The sequence below is a fragment of the Equus quagga genome, chromosome 8 (assembly GCF_021613505.1).
Source record: "Equus quagga isolate Etosha38 chromosome 8, UCLA_HA_Equagga_1.0, whole genome shotgun sequence".
NCBI classification, from domain to species: domain Eukaryota; kingdom Metazoa; phylum Chordata; class Mammalia; order Perissodactyla; family Equidae; genus Equus; species Equus quagga.
The window spans coordinates 118,050,934-118,069,706 of record NC_060274.1 but is presented as its reverse complement, the minus strand read 5'-3'; the positions used below and the strand labels follow the sequence as shown (position 1 = coordinate 118,069,706).

The 18,773-nt window shown below is 46.6% G+C and overlaps 1 protein-coding gene across 2 annotated transcripts in view; it reads left to right on the top strand.

Annotated features, from left to right (window-relative positions):
* DENND2A (DENN domain containing 2A) overlaps positions 1–17,854 on the top strand; it is a 99,404-nt gene extending 81,550 nt beyond the window's left edge. For both annotated transcript variants that reach the window (XM_046669674.1, XM_046669673.1), the window contains 6 exons: positions 7,680–7,857; positions 9,517–9,558; positions 12,612–12,729; positions 13,096–13,341; positions 14,993–15,079; positions 15,973–17,854. In XM_046669674.1, coding sequence (XP_046525630.1) covers positions 7,680–7,857; positions 9,517–9,558; positions 12,612–12,729; positions 13,096–13,341; positions 14,993–15,079; positions 15,973–16,004 — 703 coding nt within the window. In that variant the 3' untranslated portion in view covers positions 16,005–17,854. The remainder of the gene's footprint in view (positions 1–7,679; positions 7,858–9,516; positions 9,559–12,611; positions 12,730–13,095; positions 13,342–14,992; positions 15,080–15,972) is intronic.
* Positions 17,855–18,773: the final 919 nt, after the last annotated feature.

Sequence of the window (18,773 nt, the reverse complement as noted above, 5' to 3'; positions counted from 1 at the left end):
AACGCAAGGTCAGAATTGCCTCCTGAAGAAGCGAAGACGTGTGTGCTTTTCTCCCTCGCTTCATCTTCCAGCCGGGCCCCCAGTGAGGCAGGCGGAACTGGGTGACCCCCGGCTCTGAACTTCTCTGACTCCGTGGGCCAGAGTGCTCTGGGCCTCCTGGGACTGTGCTCCTCGGTGCCTGCCCTCCCAGCAATCCTGGTCCAGAACTGCTAAGCGCCCCCATTCCTGACTCAGGACTCATCTCCTCAGGCATCCTGTGCTTAACAAAGGGTCCACCCTCCCCCCACCACACAATTTATTTGCTTATTGCTAGTGAGTCTGCCCACTGCAAGAGGAAATAGCAGGGAGTTGTGGCAAATATTGTATGAGTTATAAAATGGTTTTAAGTTGAGCCAAAAATCTATCAAATTTAGAATAACATTTTCGCTCTGTTTCATCTTTAGGGTGGACATTGAGTGTTTCTTAAGACTCTGTCAAGTCAAAGTTTGACAGATGGAACAGAAAGAATGTTGTTGTGATGGCTTGTTCTGTTGTCATAACAACTCAAATAAATATTTCCCTATACCCCTTTCATTTCCCTGATGATAAACATTTTGTTTTTTGGTTTATTCATTTCATTTCCCAAAGTTGTGCTAAATCTACAGACCAGGCTGAATAATAAAGTCAGAGCTGCACATAAACAAATTCATACAAAAGTTTTAGATCAAAGTTTTTAATATTCAAAAATTTATTTATCTTTTTGTAGTGCGTTAAGACCATAAGCTGAATGACAGACTACTGGCTAATGATAAATAGGATTAGATGGCCAAATCTTGACAAATGCTGGAGTTTGAACCTTGGTTTTGACGTTTGTGTAACTACACAAATAAGTTCCTATGTAGCTGTGCACCTGCATCCTTTTCTGTGCTTCTTTTGGTTCATTTTTAATCAGTTTCTGTAAGCTGAAATGGGGGTCCGGTATCCTGTCTGGAATCTGTTACAATGTTTACCATCTCAGTGGCAGGTTGGGTTTGTGAGCATGTCCTCTCTAGGCAGATGGCTTTGCCCAGGGCCTACCTGAAAGTGTGAGTAGCTGCCGTCTTGATGGTCTGACATCCAAAACACAACTTCAGAGGTCCTCAGAGTGGCTGACGGAATCTTAGAGACACATACATTTAATTCAGCGAAGTCCGATGAAAAATGCAGTTTTAATAACACAATGGCATCAGTCTGATTAAATATTAAGTATTAATAACCTATTTTTGCATATGAACATCAAGAAGATAGCATTTGGAGCAAGATTTAGAGAATAGCGTAGCCACAGATTGTTGTCTTCTACTCCAAATCCATCACTAAAGCATCTTGGGCTGGAAACTTATTCCAGTTGTTCTCTTGGAGTCAGATCCCTCCTAGGCTGTGCTGGCTTCATATTGTGATCTTTTGGGGGGCTTACTGCAAGGGCCCAAAACTTCTCACTTTTTTTTTTTTTGAGGAAGATTAGCCCTGAGCTAACATCTGCTGCCAATCCTCTTTTTGCTGAGGAAGACTGGCCCTGAGCTAACATCGTGCCCATCTTCCTCTACTTTATATATGGGACGCCTACCACAGCATGGCTTGCCAAGCAGTGCCGTGTCCACACCCGGGATCCGAACCAGCGAACCCCGGGCCGCCAAAGTGGAATGTGTGCACTTCACCGCTGTGCCACCAGGCGGCCCCTCAAACACTTTTATCTATTCATTTCTCAGAGTGAGATGTCACCATTTCTCTTTTGTCCTATCTCCACTAATGAGCCCTGGAATTACCTTCTGATGACAAGCCTTTGTTCTTTTCCATTTCCAGCTATTTCTAGCTCCTGGCTTTCTCTTTTATAGATTTATAGTTTGTAGAGATGCTAAAGCTAGAAACATTAGAAATTATCTAGTCCACTTTCCTTATTTTACAGATGAGGAATCTGAGGCCTAGAGAAGTTAAGGGCTTTACCTGAGGTCGCACAGGGAGTAGCAGACCCAATTTTCTTGAGGCCCAGCTTGTGTTCTGTTTAAACTTAGTGACACAGTAATTCGGAGTTTGAAAGTACAGTAAAGGAAATACAGCAGCCACTGTGTGGTGATAGCCACATCCTAGTAGGTCTCACCAGGCACCAGACCAGAGTATACCTTTCACTCATGTTCCTGGGAATGATGTACAGTAGGAGAGACATTTTACTTGGAATACTAAAGGATGCTGACAGGATCATCCTTCAGATTCCTGAAGTGTCTGTCTAACTCAGGAAACGTGTTCACTTTTCTGGTAGCATCTTACAGGAAGCTCTATGCCTAATTCTTACTGGTTCCTAGATGAGTTGGAAGCTGCTGAGCTTTGTAACCCCACATATGGCCCAGAGGCTTGGTAGCAACCAGAATCAATGTATCTTCTCCAGGAGAACTGGAGCACTCCCAAGTGTATCCTGATAACTTTGGACTAATGCTTCAACCTTCAGGAACCAGCACCAAATAGCAAAGCACTCTGGGACCTCACCCTTCCCACCTGTGCCCACCTTTAACCCTGTGGCCCAGCCAACCTCCCCCTGGGGCTTTCTCCTCCCTCCCCTACTTTTGTACAAATTGGTCACAGCTGCGGGCTGTGGCATTTCTTTCCTCCACCCTCACTGTAATGCAAGCCAGCTGCAAGGGCTCTCTTCCTAGGATTTCCTTCAGAACACTCCCACTCCTCTAGTCAGCAGATGCTCGGGAAGGCTGTGCCACAAGTGTACTTAAAGAGTCATCCTTAGCCTCCCCAGAACCATAGACTGATCTTTGCATATTCCTAAGAGACCACCAGTCCTAGCAGTGCGCAGCACCCGCCATGGAAGGCTCCTCCCACCTTCATGAGTTGGGGTATAAAATTTCATTAGCACTTGCAGGAGGCATTGAGAAAAACACTCAAGCTACACTCAAAATAATCCCTTCTTTTCTCCTCTACCATTTATTTGTTGGGAACAGCTGTCACTAAGTGCATTACTTGCAGAATTTGACTTTCCTTCTAGTGTTTCAAGAGGCAGCACTTTTTTAGAATATTGACGTGGGCTAGCGAGCAAGAGGAATGAGAATCTCCTCACTACTGCCCCCCTGTTGTCATATTGTTCCAGAGCCACCCCGCCCCCCAACCCGGAGCTCCATATGCACCAGCTAACGAGGTGTTAATGATAACCAGGTGTGGAAACATTTGGCTCTAGCTGCAACTGCAGTCAGACTACTTAAAGCACAATCAAAAACCACTTGTTAGGGAAAATAGTCAACAGCGGCAGCACCTACCTATGTGGCCAACAGGTTACCTAGTTGAGTTGTCCTCATTTATCCCCATCTAAATTGAATCCAATTGTCCATCAGCTCACTGCATTCCAGTTAAATGAATGAGTTTTATCCTTCTTTCTGTAACATTCCTTCACCGGCCCTATGTATCTAGCACTGGCATTGCTTATCATTTATTTCAAAACTTGTTCCAACTGCCTTCCTCATCCAGTTGGTTCACCTTCACTGCAGCTGACCCAGGGTCTCCCTGGGCCCTGGGGGCCTCCCCTAAACTGCATAGGCCGCATGAGGCTTCAACCGGACGACACACCATGCTGGAACAGCAGAGAACAGGAAGTAACCAATTATACTTTCTTCTGAGGATGAGGCCACAAGAAAGCAAAAGGGCAGGAGGCCTTTTCTTTGAATTGAGAGAAAAAAACAGACTTATTTTTCTATTGCAGTGAATGAGAAAAACACAAGCGGTGTCCTTACTGTGCCTCTTCATGCCTCCCTTCCTCTCTGTCCCTCTTTTACCTCCTCCAGTCTGGAGAATCCTCTCCCACCCTGCCCCCACCCTGAAGTCAGAGGTTTCTTTAGCTATAAAATTCAAAAGAAAATGAACTCTAAGATTGCTTCCAGGTCTAAAATTCTGTGATTCTCTCAGTTCCCTGGAATCAAAAGGACTTAAACCACAACTCTGAAATATAAAAGGACTCTTCAACATGAGTACTGCATTTTTATTCTCCTTTAGTGAGTTGGCTAGAGTGAGAGTTTCAAAGACTGCTGAAGTGGGCCGTGGATGACAGCTCTACCACCTAGACCGTCACATGATCCACTTCTTTCTCCAAGTAATATTTAGGGGCTTACAACCAATGTGCTGTGAAAAGAGATGGGTTTCACACACAATGCTTCCTTCAGGGAATTCCTTCTTAGGGTCTCTTTTAAGGGACTCTCTCTAGTCACTTGGAAATGAAAGCCAACATCCCAGTAAAACATAACGTATAAAAATTCCAAGGCAACCATTGCTCTCTCCCTGCCTCCACCCCTCAGTTCACTAGTCCAAATCATTGGCTTCAAACCCTTCTTACTGCTGTCCACAAAGAGAAATACATTACATTCAGACCCAATACATACACCACATACATACACACAGATAGTTATCACAACTGGAAAAAAATGCAGCACACTCTCTGATTTTCTATTCTTGTTGTTGTTGTTTTTAATGCTAATCACAGCCCACTAAAATCATTTCAGGACCCACTAATGGGCGGCAGACTGTAGTCTGAAAAAACCTGTGCTAGACACAGCTATCCTTGTTTATATTTTAACATCCTTCTAGTTTTCTAAGTTGTGTACTTGAGCAGATCAGCTTTGTAGACTGGCCACACACGAACACAGATTAGCCCTAAAATCAAAATATTTTAGAACAAAGTGAATTCAACATATTCAGTGATCTATAGATCAAGAAAATTAAACACAAATGGTAAGCAATTCAATAAAAGTATTAACTTCTTGAATACCTGGGAGAAAGTGATGCCTTAGGAAAAAAGTTTCTCTACTTTGAGAGAAGATCCTTTGAAAGACAGAAGTTGATCTGGACCAAGGCTGCCCCAGGTAGAGAAGCCCAAGGTGTTCTGGCCTACATGCCGATCTATATGACCTGATGGATTTTATGGTATGAATTAGGGCTGCCCCAGGGAGAGAAGCCCAGGGCATCCTGGCCTACATGCCAATCTATGTGACCAGATTCATATCTAAAGTTATATGACCACACAATAACCAGACCCCATCTACACTGAAACCGTTTAATGACTTTTTACATCATCTTTCCTTTGTCTAGTAAAAATAAGTCACGTACCCATGCCTTATAAATTTAGCCCCAACTCTCAAGACATGGCATCAGCTCTTCATTGCCCGTGGGTCCTGTCCCCATGCTATTCCATACTATTCTCTGAATAAAAGAGTGCTACTGCCAGACCTTGAGAGTCCAAGAAATCTTTCTTTCGACTCCTTGACTCACTGAGCCCGCATCAAAGTCACTTCACCCCCAAGCTGCTGGCTGAATTACTGGTGTTGCTTTCCTTGGTATAAGTCCTACCTTAATTATTCTGTCTCACTCCTTCTCAGCTAACAAATGTATTATAGTGGTAAGAACAAAATCTTGGGGTAGCATCTTTCTCATTTGGGGTGTGATCACTTGAAAGAAAATACAAGGACCAAATATGAGGAAAATGTGTGGATGCTACGCTACTAAGAGGCATTTCATGACTCCAGTGAGTATTAGGAAGATGATTATTTGCAAAGATAGGGAACAGAAAGGTGAGGAGACTTATGCTGATAAATGAACAAGATTCAACACTACCCTTATTAAGTTTGGGGGTCCCCAAATGCAGGAGGGCTGGAAAAGAGGGCTAGTGTATATTTAAAAGATGTTTCAGGAGGTGCTAATTCAGAGGAACTCACTTGGAAGCTAAGTGACTTCCTTTTTCTTTTTCTAAAATAGGGGCCGGCCCTATTTTAATCATCTTTAAGTGTACAATTTGGTGGCATTAAGTGCATTCATAATGTTTGTAATCATCACTTCTGGGGCTGGCCCCGTGGCCGAGTGGTTAAGTTCGCACACTCTGCTTTGGCAGCCTGGAGTTTCACCGGTTCAGATCCTGGGCACGGGCATGGCACTGCTCATGAGGCCATGCTGAGGCGGGGTCCCACGTAGCACAACCAGAAGAACCTACAACTATATACCTGGGGGCTTTGGGGAGAAGAAGGACAAAAAGGATTGGCAACAGATGTTAGCTCAGGTGCCAATCTTTAAAAAAAAAATCACCACTATCCATTTCCAGAGCTTTTTAATCATCCCAGACTGAATTCTGTACCCAATAAGCAAGAATTCCCCATTCTCCAGCCCCTGGTAACCTCTATTCCACTCCGTCTCTATGAATTTGCCCATTCTAAGTCCCTCATGTACGTGGAATCATACAATATTTGTCTTTTTCTGTCTGCCTTATTTCCCTTGCTCGCAATACCTTTTAATCCACATCTTTTCTCCTTAGGTAAGCCAGAGCTAAGTGATTTTTTTAAAGGGGCTCAGGAAAGCTTTATGACAATGAGATTATAGGTGCCTGACGTCATGGGAACCAAGTAAAGGAGCATTCATCTCTCCAGAACTCAGCTTCCTGCAACCTACCTAAACAGAGCACAGCCGAGAACCAGGGCCAGCGTTCAAAAGGCGGCCTGACATCCCACAACTAGAAGGACGCGCAACTAAGATATACAACTGTGTACGGAGGGGGGGGGGGGTTGGGGAGATTGGCAACAGTTGTTAGCCCAGGTGCCAATCTTTAAAAAAAAAAAAAAAGGTGGCCTGACAAACAAAATGCTGGTTCCAGGGCCATGCCCCGAGGAGGACGCAGCACACTCACAGGAGGACCGACCAGGCCCTCACTTTTATTCTTACATTACACATACTTCTAACAAGCTCCTGAAGTTTCCAATCTCGTAGCATTTTCGAAACAGCGTATTAGAATGAGAGGAACTAGGAGCTGCTATAAGCAGGCTCGCTGGCAGCAAGAAGTGATTGCAAGGAAGAGGAAAAAGCTCTCACTCACCTCGGAAGGCCATCAGCCGTCACTGCCTTGCAGCACGGTAGAACTGATACTCAAAATGATAATCTCGAATAATCCATCCATTTATTCAACACGCTGCGCATGAATCCAGGCACTGTGCGAAGCACTGTGGAGAGTGCTTAATACAGCTCAGTGCTTGCCAGGCAAGGGCTCCATTAGGATTGTAATTCTTTAAGAGAGACTCCCACTATTTCTCCCAATGTTGATGTTCTTTTAAGTTTTGAATTCTGGGTAAGGGGTAACTGTACATGAATTTCACTTTTACAAAACAGCCACTTGGAGCTGCCTGCTGCCCCGTGAATACCGAAGACATCCTGTTTTCCCTGATTCCACCCAGGTGTTCATGCTTGGCTGAGAGCATGTGTGGGAGAGAACAAAGAAAAAGCTACAGTGTTAGAATATAAAGCATCTTCAATAAGAGAATGAGCATCCGGAGAAAAGAGGTTTCGTTGTTCAGGGGGTGGGGGCTGGGAGCGAACCATTTGGTCAGAAGCTTACAAGAAAGTAGCTCACGTGTGAAAGCACGCTGGCAGAAGTTAGCCAGGGCATTAAATTCGTCCCTCTAGCTGTGTCTCAGAGCCTCACAGAGGCTCCATGTGCCTCTTATAACCTGCACTGGGACTCTGTTACTTGACATACCTAATAGTGCGTGATGCCTTTTCTGACCAACATGCCTTTGGGATCGGGTGCAAACATTTCTCTCTGGCTTCTGCATGGAGGCTGCCCACCCTGTGAGGCTGAGCAGGCCCGGTTCTCCACGCCCTCCCTGAACTGGCCCCTTTTTTTTTCTCCCCGGCTACAGCACGCTGTCCAAGTGCTGCCACGCAATGGTGGCAGTCATCTACCCCTTCACCTGGCAGCACACCTACATCCCCGTGCTCCCGCCCGCCATGATTGACATCGTGTGCTCGCCAACCCCTTTCCTCATCGGGCTGCTCACCAGCTCACTGCCGCTGCTCAGGGAGCTGCCACTGGAAGAGGTGAGCTCCAGGGATGTCCCTGTTCCCTCCCTGTTGGGGGCAGAGGGCAAAGGGGAGGTGCCGGCTAAGTCTCTGCAAGCAAGCAGTGTCGGGGAGTGCCGGGGGGGGGGGGAGCCCACAGCTTTGTGTATGAGATCCCCCCCCCCCCACCCGGAGCCGGCCTCAACTGATCCTTGGGACTGCAAACACGGTTTTCCCCTCTAAATGAACCTACTGTTGTGAACGCCCATTGAGAAGGGCAGCAATCAACAACTTAACCAGATGTTAAAATACTTAATCCTTAAATAGCCATCCACCCTATCCTTCCTTCCCTCCCACTCACAACAGGGGAGAAAGCACGCGAAGAGCTAACAATAACTGGAATTTATATTTGGACTAGTAACAAAGTTGATAAAGACTGCGCTCCTACAAATAGGTCCTTTTTCATAGCAATTAAAAAGACAACCCCCAAAATGTTTTTCATGATCAAGTTCCAGGTTTTCAGGTTTGTATCCAAGTGGGAAAAGTCCTACTGGGCATTTCTGTAGGTATTTAGTCCCAGCTCCTAACTCTAAACAGTCTCTATCCCTGTGTACTGAGAACTCCAGCAGTCAGAGAGGGAACCAGGGGACTAAATCATGCCAGTTCCTCCTGAAGCTCTGGGGAGCACCTGTCCCTGAAATTCAACCCGGGACCCCCTCCAGATGGGGCTCATCTAATTGCCCAGGTGGTCCGAAGTCCCATTAAATATTAGCCAGCAGACCCAGGTCTTTGAATGTGGGCTTGTGAACTGCAAGGAGTTTGTCTGGGTACCGCGTGATCCCTAAAACAGCTCAGTTCAACCCCAGGAGGGTTTGAGAAGGAAGGAGAGAGCTCCCTCAGCTCCTGGGCAGGGTCTCTGAGATGTGTTAGAGCCCATGTTTCCAGCTGTTGGTAGAAACATGGTGGCGGTCCAGGCCCCCTGCTCTTCGCCCGTCATAGCCAGTGGCCTGAGTGAGGGTCTTACACTCAGGTCTTGCAAGCAAAGGCCCAGCACTTGCCTGACCCCACAGTGAGTGCCTCCTAAGTTTTGCACCCTAGCATCTCACTTGCCCAACCCTGTGTCTTAGCCCCTCTCTGAGGAGGGAGGGGGCAGTTGCTGTAGCCTGAGAGCCTTGACCAATGAAAGCCCAGCACCTGCAGCTTGATTTACTCTCCAGGTGGATCCACTCCTCTGAGTTTCTCCCCTTCTATCCCATTAAAAAAAATGCCAAGGCTGGGTGGGCGGCTGAGAGGAAGGAGCAAGAAGCCCTGGGAGTGAGGAGGGAGAGAGTCACGTGGGACGGGAACAAGTGGGCCTCTAGCATCTTTCGCCCATCTCCGTAACCCACGCACTAGAACAGCAGTCTGAGAGGCTCTGCCTTAGCCAGTTCGGGACGGGGCAAGGAGTCCGGCCTGCGGCACGCATGTGCCCAACCTGCTGTTTCAGTGTTGAATGCATGCAGTTCAGGAAAGTTCCTGCCCCCCACCTCTCCTCTTCATCATTTGTGGCTACAGTGGCAATGTCAGGAAACCAAAAGTGGCCCACTCCACCCCCACCCAGCTGGCTCTCTGGGTGACAAGAAGGACAAAGGCTAGGAGTCCATCACCATCTCCCAGAAACCCTGATGACGATAACAGTCCCTCTTCCTCGTCTTGTAGGTCCTTGTGGTCGACCTCGTCAACAGTCGGTTCCTCAGACAGGTGAGTAGGAAAGCCAACTTCCACCCGTGGCGCTCTCTCTGTTTGCACCTCTCTGTTGTTTGGGCCTCTGCTTTCTGGCTCTGGAAAGGCTCCTTGGTGGGCCTAAAAATGCAGGCCAGGCTTGGGCCAGGCTGAGGGTGAGACAGAAGGCAGGCCGAAGAGCAGGGGCTTGGGCAAAGGATTGATTCCCACGTGTTCTGTCACAAAATGGCTTGCCGACAATTAGAATTTTTGTGTAGGTTATAACTATAGACATTTGTCTTTTTCAGTATGCTTTTAAAGAATATTTGATAACAAAGATCATGATTATTAAGTAGAAAAGATCAGGATACAAAATTATATACATTATTTTGCTGATCTTGTTTTCTAAAAAAGAAAAAAGAGAAAGAGGTGTGTGTATATATGTGTGTATATATATATATATATATATATATATATATACACACACACCTCTAAAAAAGATTGAAAGGGAAACTCACCAAAACATTAATGCTGGTTGTCTTGGGGCCGAAGACTGAAAGGGAGACAGATTATGAATGATTTTAAATTGTTTTAATACTTTCATGTATTTTCCATAATGATCATAAACTAGAGCTTCCATGGTCAGAGAAAGGAATACACATTTGCTTTCCTGTTATCACTTGCAGAGAGGTCTAACTACTATCAGCTCTTGCAAAGAATCATCACAGAAAGGTTTTCTGGGCGCTCGGAAGGGCTGCTTTAAACTTGGAGTTGTCACATTGCTGAAAACTTCTGTCATGTTTTTTATCACTAGTTCCCTCGACTTTCACTTCCCCGAGGCACTCCTGCCCTGAGGCCCAGATCATAAAGCCAGTGTGATCACTCTAGTCCTCTGCCCTGACCAGAGTCCCCTGATTGGCACTAGCCACCCTACAGGGCGGGGGCAGTAGGAAACTTTTATTGAGTAACCACTACATGCCAAGCCCTTTCCCAAAGTAATCGTATTGCATTTAATCTTTCCCCCCAGCTTTATTGAGATGTCATTGACAGATAACGCTTGTAAGTTTAAGGTGTACATGATGATTTGATATACGTGTATACTGTGAAATGACTACACAATATAGTTAATTAACACCTCCATCCCCTCATATAATTACCATTTTGTGTGGTGATGACATTTCAGATCTACTCTCTTAACAGCTTTCAAGAATATAATATAGTCTTGTTAAATATAGTCACCTTGCTGTACGTTAGATCCCCAGAATTTGGTCATTTTATAGCTTGACAGTTTGTACACTTTGACCGACATTTCTCCATTTCCCCCACCCCCCAGCCCCTGGCAGCCACCATTCTACTCTCTAGTTCTGGGAATTCGGCTTTTTTAGATTGCACATACAAGTGAAGACATACAGTATTTGTCTTTTTCTGTCTGACTTTTTCACTTCGCATAATGCCCTCAAGGTCCATCCATGTTGTCACAAAAGGCAGGATTTATTTTTTATGGCTGAATAATATTTCATTGTGTGTGTGTGTGTATGTATATATATAATCACGTTTTCTTTATCCATTCATCCATCGATGGACACTTAGGTTGTTTCCATGTCTTGGCTATTGTGAATAATGCTGCAATGAACATGAGGGTACAGAAATCTCTTCAAGGTAGTGATTTCACTTCTTTTGGACCCAAAACTGGGATTACTGGATCCTATGGTAGTTCTATTTTTAATTTTAGGGGGAAATTTCTTACTGTTTTCCATAGTGGCTGCACCACTTTACATTTCCACCAACAGTGCACAAGGGTTCCCTTTGCTTCAGTGCCTCACCAGCACTTGTTATCTCCTGTCTTCTTGATAATAGTCATTATAACAGATGTGAGGTGATATCTCATTGTGGTTTTGATTTGTATTTACCTGATGACTAGTGATGTTGAGCACCTGTTAGCCATTTGTATGTCTTCTTTGAAAAATGTTCTTTGCCTATTTTTAATCAGATTGTTTAGGCTTTTTTCTTTTGCTGTTGAGATGTATGAGTTCCTTATATATTTTGGTTATTAACCCCTTAGCAGATATATGGTTTGCAATATTTCCTCCCCATCCATAGGTTGCCTTTTCATTTTGCTGACTGTTCCTTTCCCTGTGCAGTTTTTTAGTGTGATGTAGTCCTACTTGTTTATTTTTGCTTTAGTTGCTTGTGTGTTTGGTGTCGTATCCAAAAAAATTGTTGCCAAGACCAATGTCAAAGACATTTTATGTTTTCTTCTAGTAGTTTACAGTTTCTGGTCTTCCATTTAAGTCTTTAATCCATTTCAAATTAATTTTTGTGAGGTGTAAGATAGGGGTTTCATTCCTTAGCATGTGGATATCCAGTTTTCCAAAACCATTTATTGAAGAGGCCATCGTTTCCCCATTGAATATTCTTAGCTCCCTTATCAAATGTTAGTTGACTATATATGCATGGGTTTATTTCTGGACTCTTGATTCTATTCCATTGATCTACTTGTCTGTTTTTATGCCTATGCCATACTGTTTTGATTACTATTGTTTGTAATAGAGTTTGAAATTAGGAATTGTGATGCCTCCAGCTTTGTTCTTCTTCCTCAGGATTGCTTTGGCTATTCAAGGTCTTTTGTGGTTCCATACGAACTTTAGGATTATTTTTTCTATTTCTGTGAAAATGCTATTGGAATTTTGATAGGGATTGCACTGAATCTATAGATGGCTTTAGGTAATATGGGCATTTTAACAATATTGATTCTTCCAGTCCATCAACACAGGTTATCTCTCCATTTATTTACATCTTCTTCAATTGCTTTCATCAGTGTGTAATATATTGCATTTAATCTTCACAATGAGGTAGGTATTGATTGGTAACCTATTTTACAAATGGGGAAACTGAGGCTCACATAGCTTGTAAAATGTAGAATCAAGATTCAAACCTCAGACCACCTGCTCTACGTCGAGTTCCTTCCACTAAATCGGGAACTGTGCCAGGCCCGCCCTGCGGTGGTCTATCCAGTGTGTCCTGCTGGCTGGGATGCAGCCACCATCTCAGAAGCACTGGGGTGATGGCCCAACTGTTTTTCTGCTTTACAGATGGATGATGAGGATTCCATTCTGCCCCGGAAGCTTCAGGTAGCCCTGGAACACATTCTGGAACAGAGGAATGACCTGGCTAGTGACCAGGATGAAGGGCTCCCGGACTACAAGCATGGTAAATGCTCAGCTACCTCCCAACCTGCATCTCCCTCTGCCATCATTCAAGTCAGTGAGCAAATGGACCATGGCTATCCATTCTACTTGGCATTGGGTTAAGTAGGAAAATGGGCAAGAGAGGCATGCAAGGAGAGAGACTGGGTGCTCAGTCTCTTTATTTGGATCTCATTCTAACTATTTTGGCCCTAAAATGTCTGTTTAAGGTGGGGGAGAAATGGTTCAATAACTGGGTAACCTTCTTCATGCATCATTACCGTTTGCCCTCGAGGGAGCTAGCAGTTACTTTTGTTACTCATTGGCTGTCTCAGAGGTGCTGCCTCAGCCCATTGCCCTCACCAGTCTGGCCCTTCCCAACTTTGCTCAGGCCCCAAGTCCAGCCCCTTGAACGAGGTGGTGTCTGAAGCCTTCGTCCGCTTCTTCGTGGAGATCGTGGGCCACTACTCCCTGTTCCTGACGGCAGGCGAGCGCGAGGAGAGGACCCTGCAGCGAGAGGCCTTCCGCAAAGCTGTCTCTTCCAAGAGCCTCCGTCGGTTCCTGGAGGTTTTCATGGAGACCCAGATGTTTCGAGGCTTCATCCAGGAGCGAGAGCTGCGCCGGCAGGATGTCAAAGGTTCGGGGGCATCTTCCATGTTGGGGGCTGAGGTGGCTAGCGATGCCCAGACCCCCAGGGGCTGAGGAGCAGGGAGAAAGGTCACAGGGCCAAGGCACAGATGGGAGCAGCATTCTGGCCTCCTCTGGAGAATGTTCCTTCTTGCCACCTCTGAGCTGGTGAAAACTGCCCTTGATGTCCTGCCTATTTCCTCGAGCTGTCTCTTTCCCATCTACTAGCCTCTCCCAGAACCACAGTCCAGGTTCTGGTGGCAGGTTTGACTTTTGTTCCATTCTTTCCAACTTGATGAAACTCTCAAGGACACCCTTTCCTTCCTCTCTCTGTGGCCCCTCTTCTCCTTTTCCTGAGACCTCCTCTCGTCCCTTCTGCCCTTCTTTCCTGCCCCTCTCCACCAGGGGGAGGCGGGGAAACTAGCAGGCAGGAGCCGGTTGGGATGGGATAGAAGAGGGGAGGATGGCCCTTGTCCTCTGCTTGGTGTGAGCGCCTGCTGACGCCCAGCTGGGCTGGCCATGGGGGAGGGAGGACAGCAGCAGACTCTCCCCAACCTGGGGGGCTTGTGGTTCGTGTCTCCATGGAGACCACCCATTCACCTCCCTCCCTGTCTCTTCTCTGAGTTCTTTTCTCTCCTACCTTCTCTCTGTCCCTATCTGCTGGGTTCCATTACACTTCTAGGGTTGGGGCGGGGTGAGAAAGGAGGATGAAATCACTCCGGTCTCTTGCTTACAATATGTTAAGCCCTTTTGTGAATCTGAAAGCTAGAAATGTTGGTAAAGGCTGTTACAGATGGGAGTCAGATCTGGGGAGGGGAGAGATGCTTACCACTGAGGGGCGGCCACACAGCGACCAGGGAGGATCCCCAGGGAGCAGCGGGCCTCACGCCTTGGTGTTCTCTGGTGCTGTGATCGCAGACACTAAGTTAAGGAACCAAAGCCCTGCATTCCCAGAGCTCTTTACAAAGCAAAGCCAGAGGCTGGCCACGCCTCTGATGAGTGGTATCTGAAGAGACAGAAGAAAATTGGTTAGCAAGTGTGAGTCCCACAACTCCTGAGGATACACATAAATGTCTGTTTACAGATCCCTATTTGATAGCGAGGTCAGAGACATAAAGGCTTCAAAGTAGCCTGGAAGGAGCCCTCTGTCCATGGAAGATCAGTGAGAAATGAAGACAGAGTACCTGAGGCCCGGCCCCTAGGGCTTAGAGCTGAAGGCCCCTGAGAGGTGGCCTGTCCAGCCTTCCTGAGTGCACAGACAGCAGACGGATTCCCAGGAAGCTAAACCACTTGGCCAGGGTCCCTCTTATGGGAGAATGTGAGGAAAAGGGAGAGTGAAGGAGCTCCTAAGAGCCAGGACTGTCTGGTTCGTTTTTGAAACTGCGTGCCTGGCACAGTGTAGGCTCTTGGAAGGTGTTTGTTGAATAAAAACAGAATTTTGTGTGCAGGCTAGCTTTACAGCTTTCCAAAGACAGTTACTGCAAAGGTTGGGCAATTATAAGGGTAATAAAAACTCTTATAAACCTTATGATTCAGGGTGTGTTTATAGGAGCAGCTCGTCTCAGAAGCAAGGGTTCCCTTTTCTGTGGCAGTAAGGAAATGGATCTGTTTAGAAGCGCAAAGAGAAGGAACTCAAATAGCTGGGATTTCCTTGTCCGCAGGTCTATTTGAGGTCCGAGCCCAAGAGTACCTGGAAACACTCCCCAGCGGAGAACACAGTGGTGTCAACAAGTTCCTCAAGGGACTAGGTAAGGCCCAGGGGTCTTGGGCCCTGTCAGCAGCCTCTGGTCCGTGGGGTCTTGGCCAGTTCTCTCCACTGGATCAGGGGCCTAAATAGCAGAGCTCTGCGGCCTGCACTGGGCCAGCTAAATGGGCATTTTAACCTCCTGTTCTAATCTGTCCCCAAAGTGTAAACAAAGGACACAGCTTCCCTGGGCCCCTCGGTTATCTTGCTGTCTTCTTTCACTATTATCTCCCCAACACTTAACTCTTCTGGGGAATTGAGTTTAGGAAGCATAGTGAATGGAACCAAAGGAGAGTGTTGGGCAATAAAGATCTGGACCAGCCTCCAAATGCCCCTGAAAAGGGGAAATGTAAGAATTCTAAGGACTAAAGTTCAATCAGTGAAAAGGCCATGACTGGAGAAGAGAGGAGGAGAAGAAGAAAGCAAAGGAGGAATGAGGGAGCAGGTCCCGGTGAGGAGGAGCCTGCGGCTGGGAGGAGGGCTCGGAGAACCTGCAGGGGGCACCCTTGTGCCTCACGCAGGAGGAGGGCCGCTTGGGAAGGGCCCTCCTATCCACCCTGCTGGGATTTCTCTCTTCGCTTGGCTCCTCCGGGACGTGTTACATCTGTGCGTCCTGTATCACCGTTTCAGAAGCAATGTCCACAGCTCTGTCAGTCTTCCTTTCAAAATTCCCAAGTCTGAGGAAGATCCCTCTTCACTGGGGAGGTGCATGAGGAGGGCAGGGGGCAACGCTAGGAGGGCAAATTTCACCCCTGCCCCCGGTTTCTCCTGAGCACTAGGATGAGGCTCCAGGGGTGGCCTGGGAGGCCACAGTTGTCCACACCACATCTGGGGTGAAAAGGGCAGAATTTAACTCAGCCCTCTGCCTGGTGAAATGTTCTCATTTTCTTTTTTTAGGCAATAAAATGAAGTTTCTCCACAAGAAATAACCCTCAGCTCAGCCTCAAGGAAAACTTCCTCCTAATGCAACCACATGTCTTAAAAACAGTCCTGGTGGCCTTTCTGAAACGTTGGGTCCTTGGTTGTCCCAGGTGCTGGGATGAAGGGCAAGATGGTTTCCGACTACCGCTGGGCCTTCCCCAGGACCCAGGGCCCCAGAGCTGCCCAGAAGGTGCCGCTTCTTCAGAACAGCACTGGAAAGGGGACCAAGACCAGGCATGTCACTGACACCCAAATGGATTGTTTTGATTGTTGGTTTTTGAATTTTCAATTTTTTTAACCTTAGATATTAAAAAAAAGAAAAGTATTTGGGTTTTCTTTTTATTATGACAGAGATAAGAACACTCTCTCCTGCCCTATGTCATCTTTCCCTGGTTCATCCTGCCTGGCAGTTGGGCTCTGGATCCAAGAGGAGCTGGGGAGATGGGAAGAAGTGGCAACCAGGGACTTAGAACTGCGGCGCTGCTCTGGGCAGAACTGGGTACAAATGCGGCGGGTGTGAGGGGAGGAGGGTATGGCGGCTCCTGCAGACACTCGTGCCCACAGGTTTCTGGGCGTGAGTCCTCTTGGGGAAAGGACTGGCCCAGACGTGGAGTGAAGTCAGATCTGGGCTGAAAGGAAGAACAGGAACATTAGAAGGATTTGACTTTCTGGGATGAGCTGTGCTTCCAGACTGGCCAGTGATGCCACCTGGTGGCCGAGGCCATTTGTTGTCCTGCCACAGACTCCTCTCTCCCAAATGGACCTGACTCTTCTGGGCTGCCTCTTTTCTCTTAGAAGCCATAGAACCGTCCACTGCCCAAGCAGTCCGTGACTTTTAGAGGTACGCACAAAAAGAGGAAATCTCCTTGTAAGATTTGTTCATAAAATATTCTTGGGGTCCTAAAGTTTATGATGATGCCCCGAGCCCACCTTGAAACATGTAAGCCACTGCTTTGACCCCATTCCCATTTATACCATCTGAAATATTCCATCTCATTGTAGGGACCTAGAGCTGCATAAATGAACTAGTACCCATGCCGATTAAACGGAGGGGCTTTAGTTGTTGATGTTAACAAGAGGGAGCATCAAGAGAGGACAGCTTCCTTCATTCGACTTGTGCAGGCAGCAAGGTGGCTCACCTCCTCTGGGCCGGAAGCAGGGGGTGCAGGAGAAGGCTGCACTCTGAGCGCTGTCCTGCAAGGGGTGCAGTGGGAGGAGGAAGAGAATGGTGGGCAGCACAGGCGAGTTCTCGGAGCAAGCCTCGGGCCACCACGGCGGCCGAACCGCTGCCTCATGTTCACTGGTCCCTCCGGATGGCACCAGCAGCCCCGACCAAAACACACTAAAGGATGTGCTCTGACCTTGGCAATGGCCCAGCAGTTATGCCTTCTGGAAGCAGTTCTCAACCTTTAAGGGGGTTGGGAGCAAGGGGATCTTCTGAGGAAAAAGCAGAAAGTGAAGAAGAGGTTGACCTTTTTTTTAATTGGAGTCATGGACCCCCCATCCGACTTCCCGCCAAATTGTGTCCAAGATTTGGGGAGAGGATCTATCGTTTACATCAGATTCTCAAAGGGGTCCGAGACCCTCCAAAATAGTAAGAACCAGACTGTGCCTAAAAATTAACCTGGGTAGGTGTTTGTGTTTGGGGATTGGGAATGAAGACTGAATGAAAATCTCTGAGTGTCAGGGCTCAGGAATTTGTACCCAATAAGCTCCTCAGATTAGTTGACTTTACTAGTACCAGTATTCTGCATATTTTTATATTGCCCAGAGATGGTCACTTTTAATATTTTGGAATGTACTTTCTCTTCTAACTTATTTCATATTGTTAACACCTCCAAGTGAATAAATGTGCATCTTTATCAATATTTCTAACAGTTGTATAATATTCTATTTTATAGATATACTAAAAGTTATTTTACCAATCTTCTACTCTTATGCATGCAGGATATTTACAATTTTTAATATAAAGAGCATTGAGAAAAGAATCTTTGCACAAGTATCTTAGCACATTTGCCCTACTTTAATTTTTGTTCAAAGTAAAATATAGATACAGAAAATTGCTCAGATCGTGAGTATACAGGCCGATAAACTTTCACAAATGACCACGTCTGTGGAACCAGCACCCAGGGCAAGAAACATAACATCGTTGGATCCAGCTGCCTTCCCAACCTCCCTCCCATCCTACTTTGTGGATGTTTTCACTAAATGAACTAACAAATTGTCTACAGCTTGCCTAGTGGTAAGTTAGGCTGGGGAGGGGCAGAGGCAAGAGGAAAACGTAGAGTTGAGGTCCCTGCTCACGGTCTAGGGCGCATTCTTGATGCTCGTGCTGTTTGGGCTCAGAAACAAAGTGTGGCTCTAAAGCTTGGGTGTGCTAGACCAGATCGGGCCACTCAGCCTCTGTGTCTTGCCTCACACCAACCACTCTGTCCAAGAACCAAGTCCCGTAATTCCAACAAAAAGCACCCATTCCCCATAAAGAAAGTACATGTTTAGACTTCCGTCCCTGTGTTTCACTTCATGGTGAATCACATGGTCATGAAACACGGTTGGAGCAGTGTCGTTGAGTGGATTTTATTGCTGTGGAAGATGGGAGACACTGGGGGGGCAGGGAAGGGGTGAGTGGGAGCAGGTACGGCAGGCGTATCTTGGTAAGGGCCACAGGTAGCGAATCTGAGGGAGGGGGCAGCCATCACCACTGCTGGAACGAGGAAGAATGAATTCTTAGAAATTATCACAAAAACCTCTTAGCACTCACACAAAGAATAGCGATA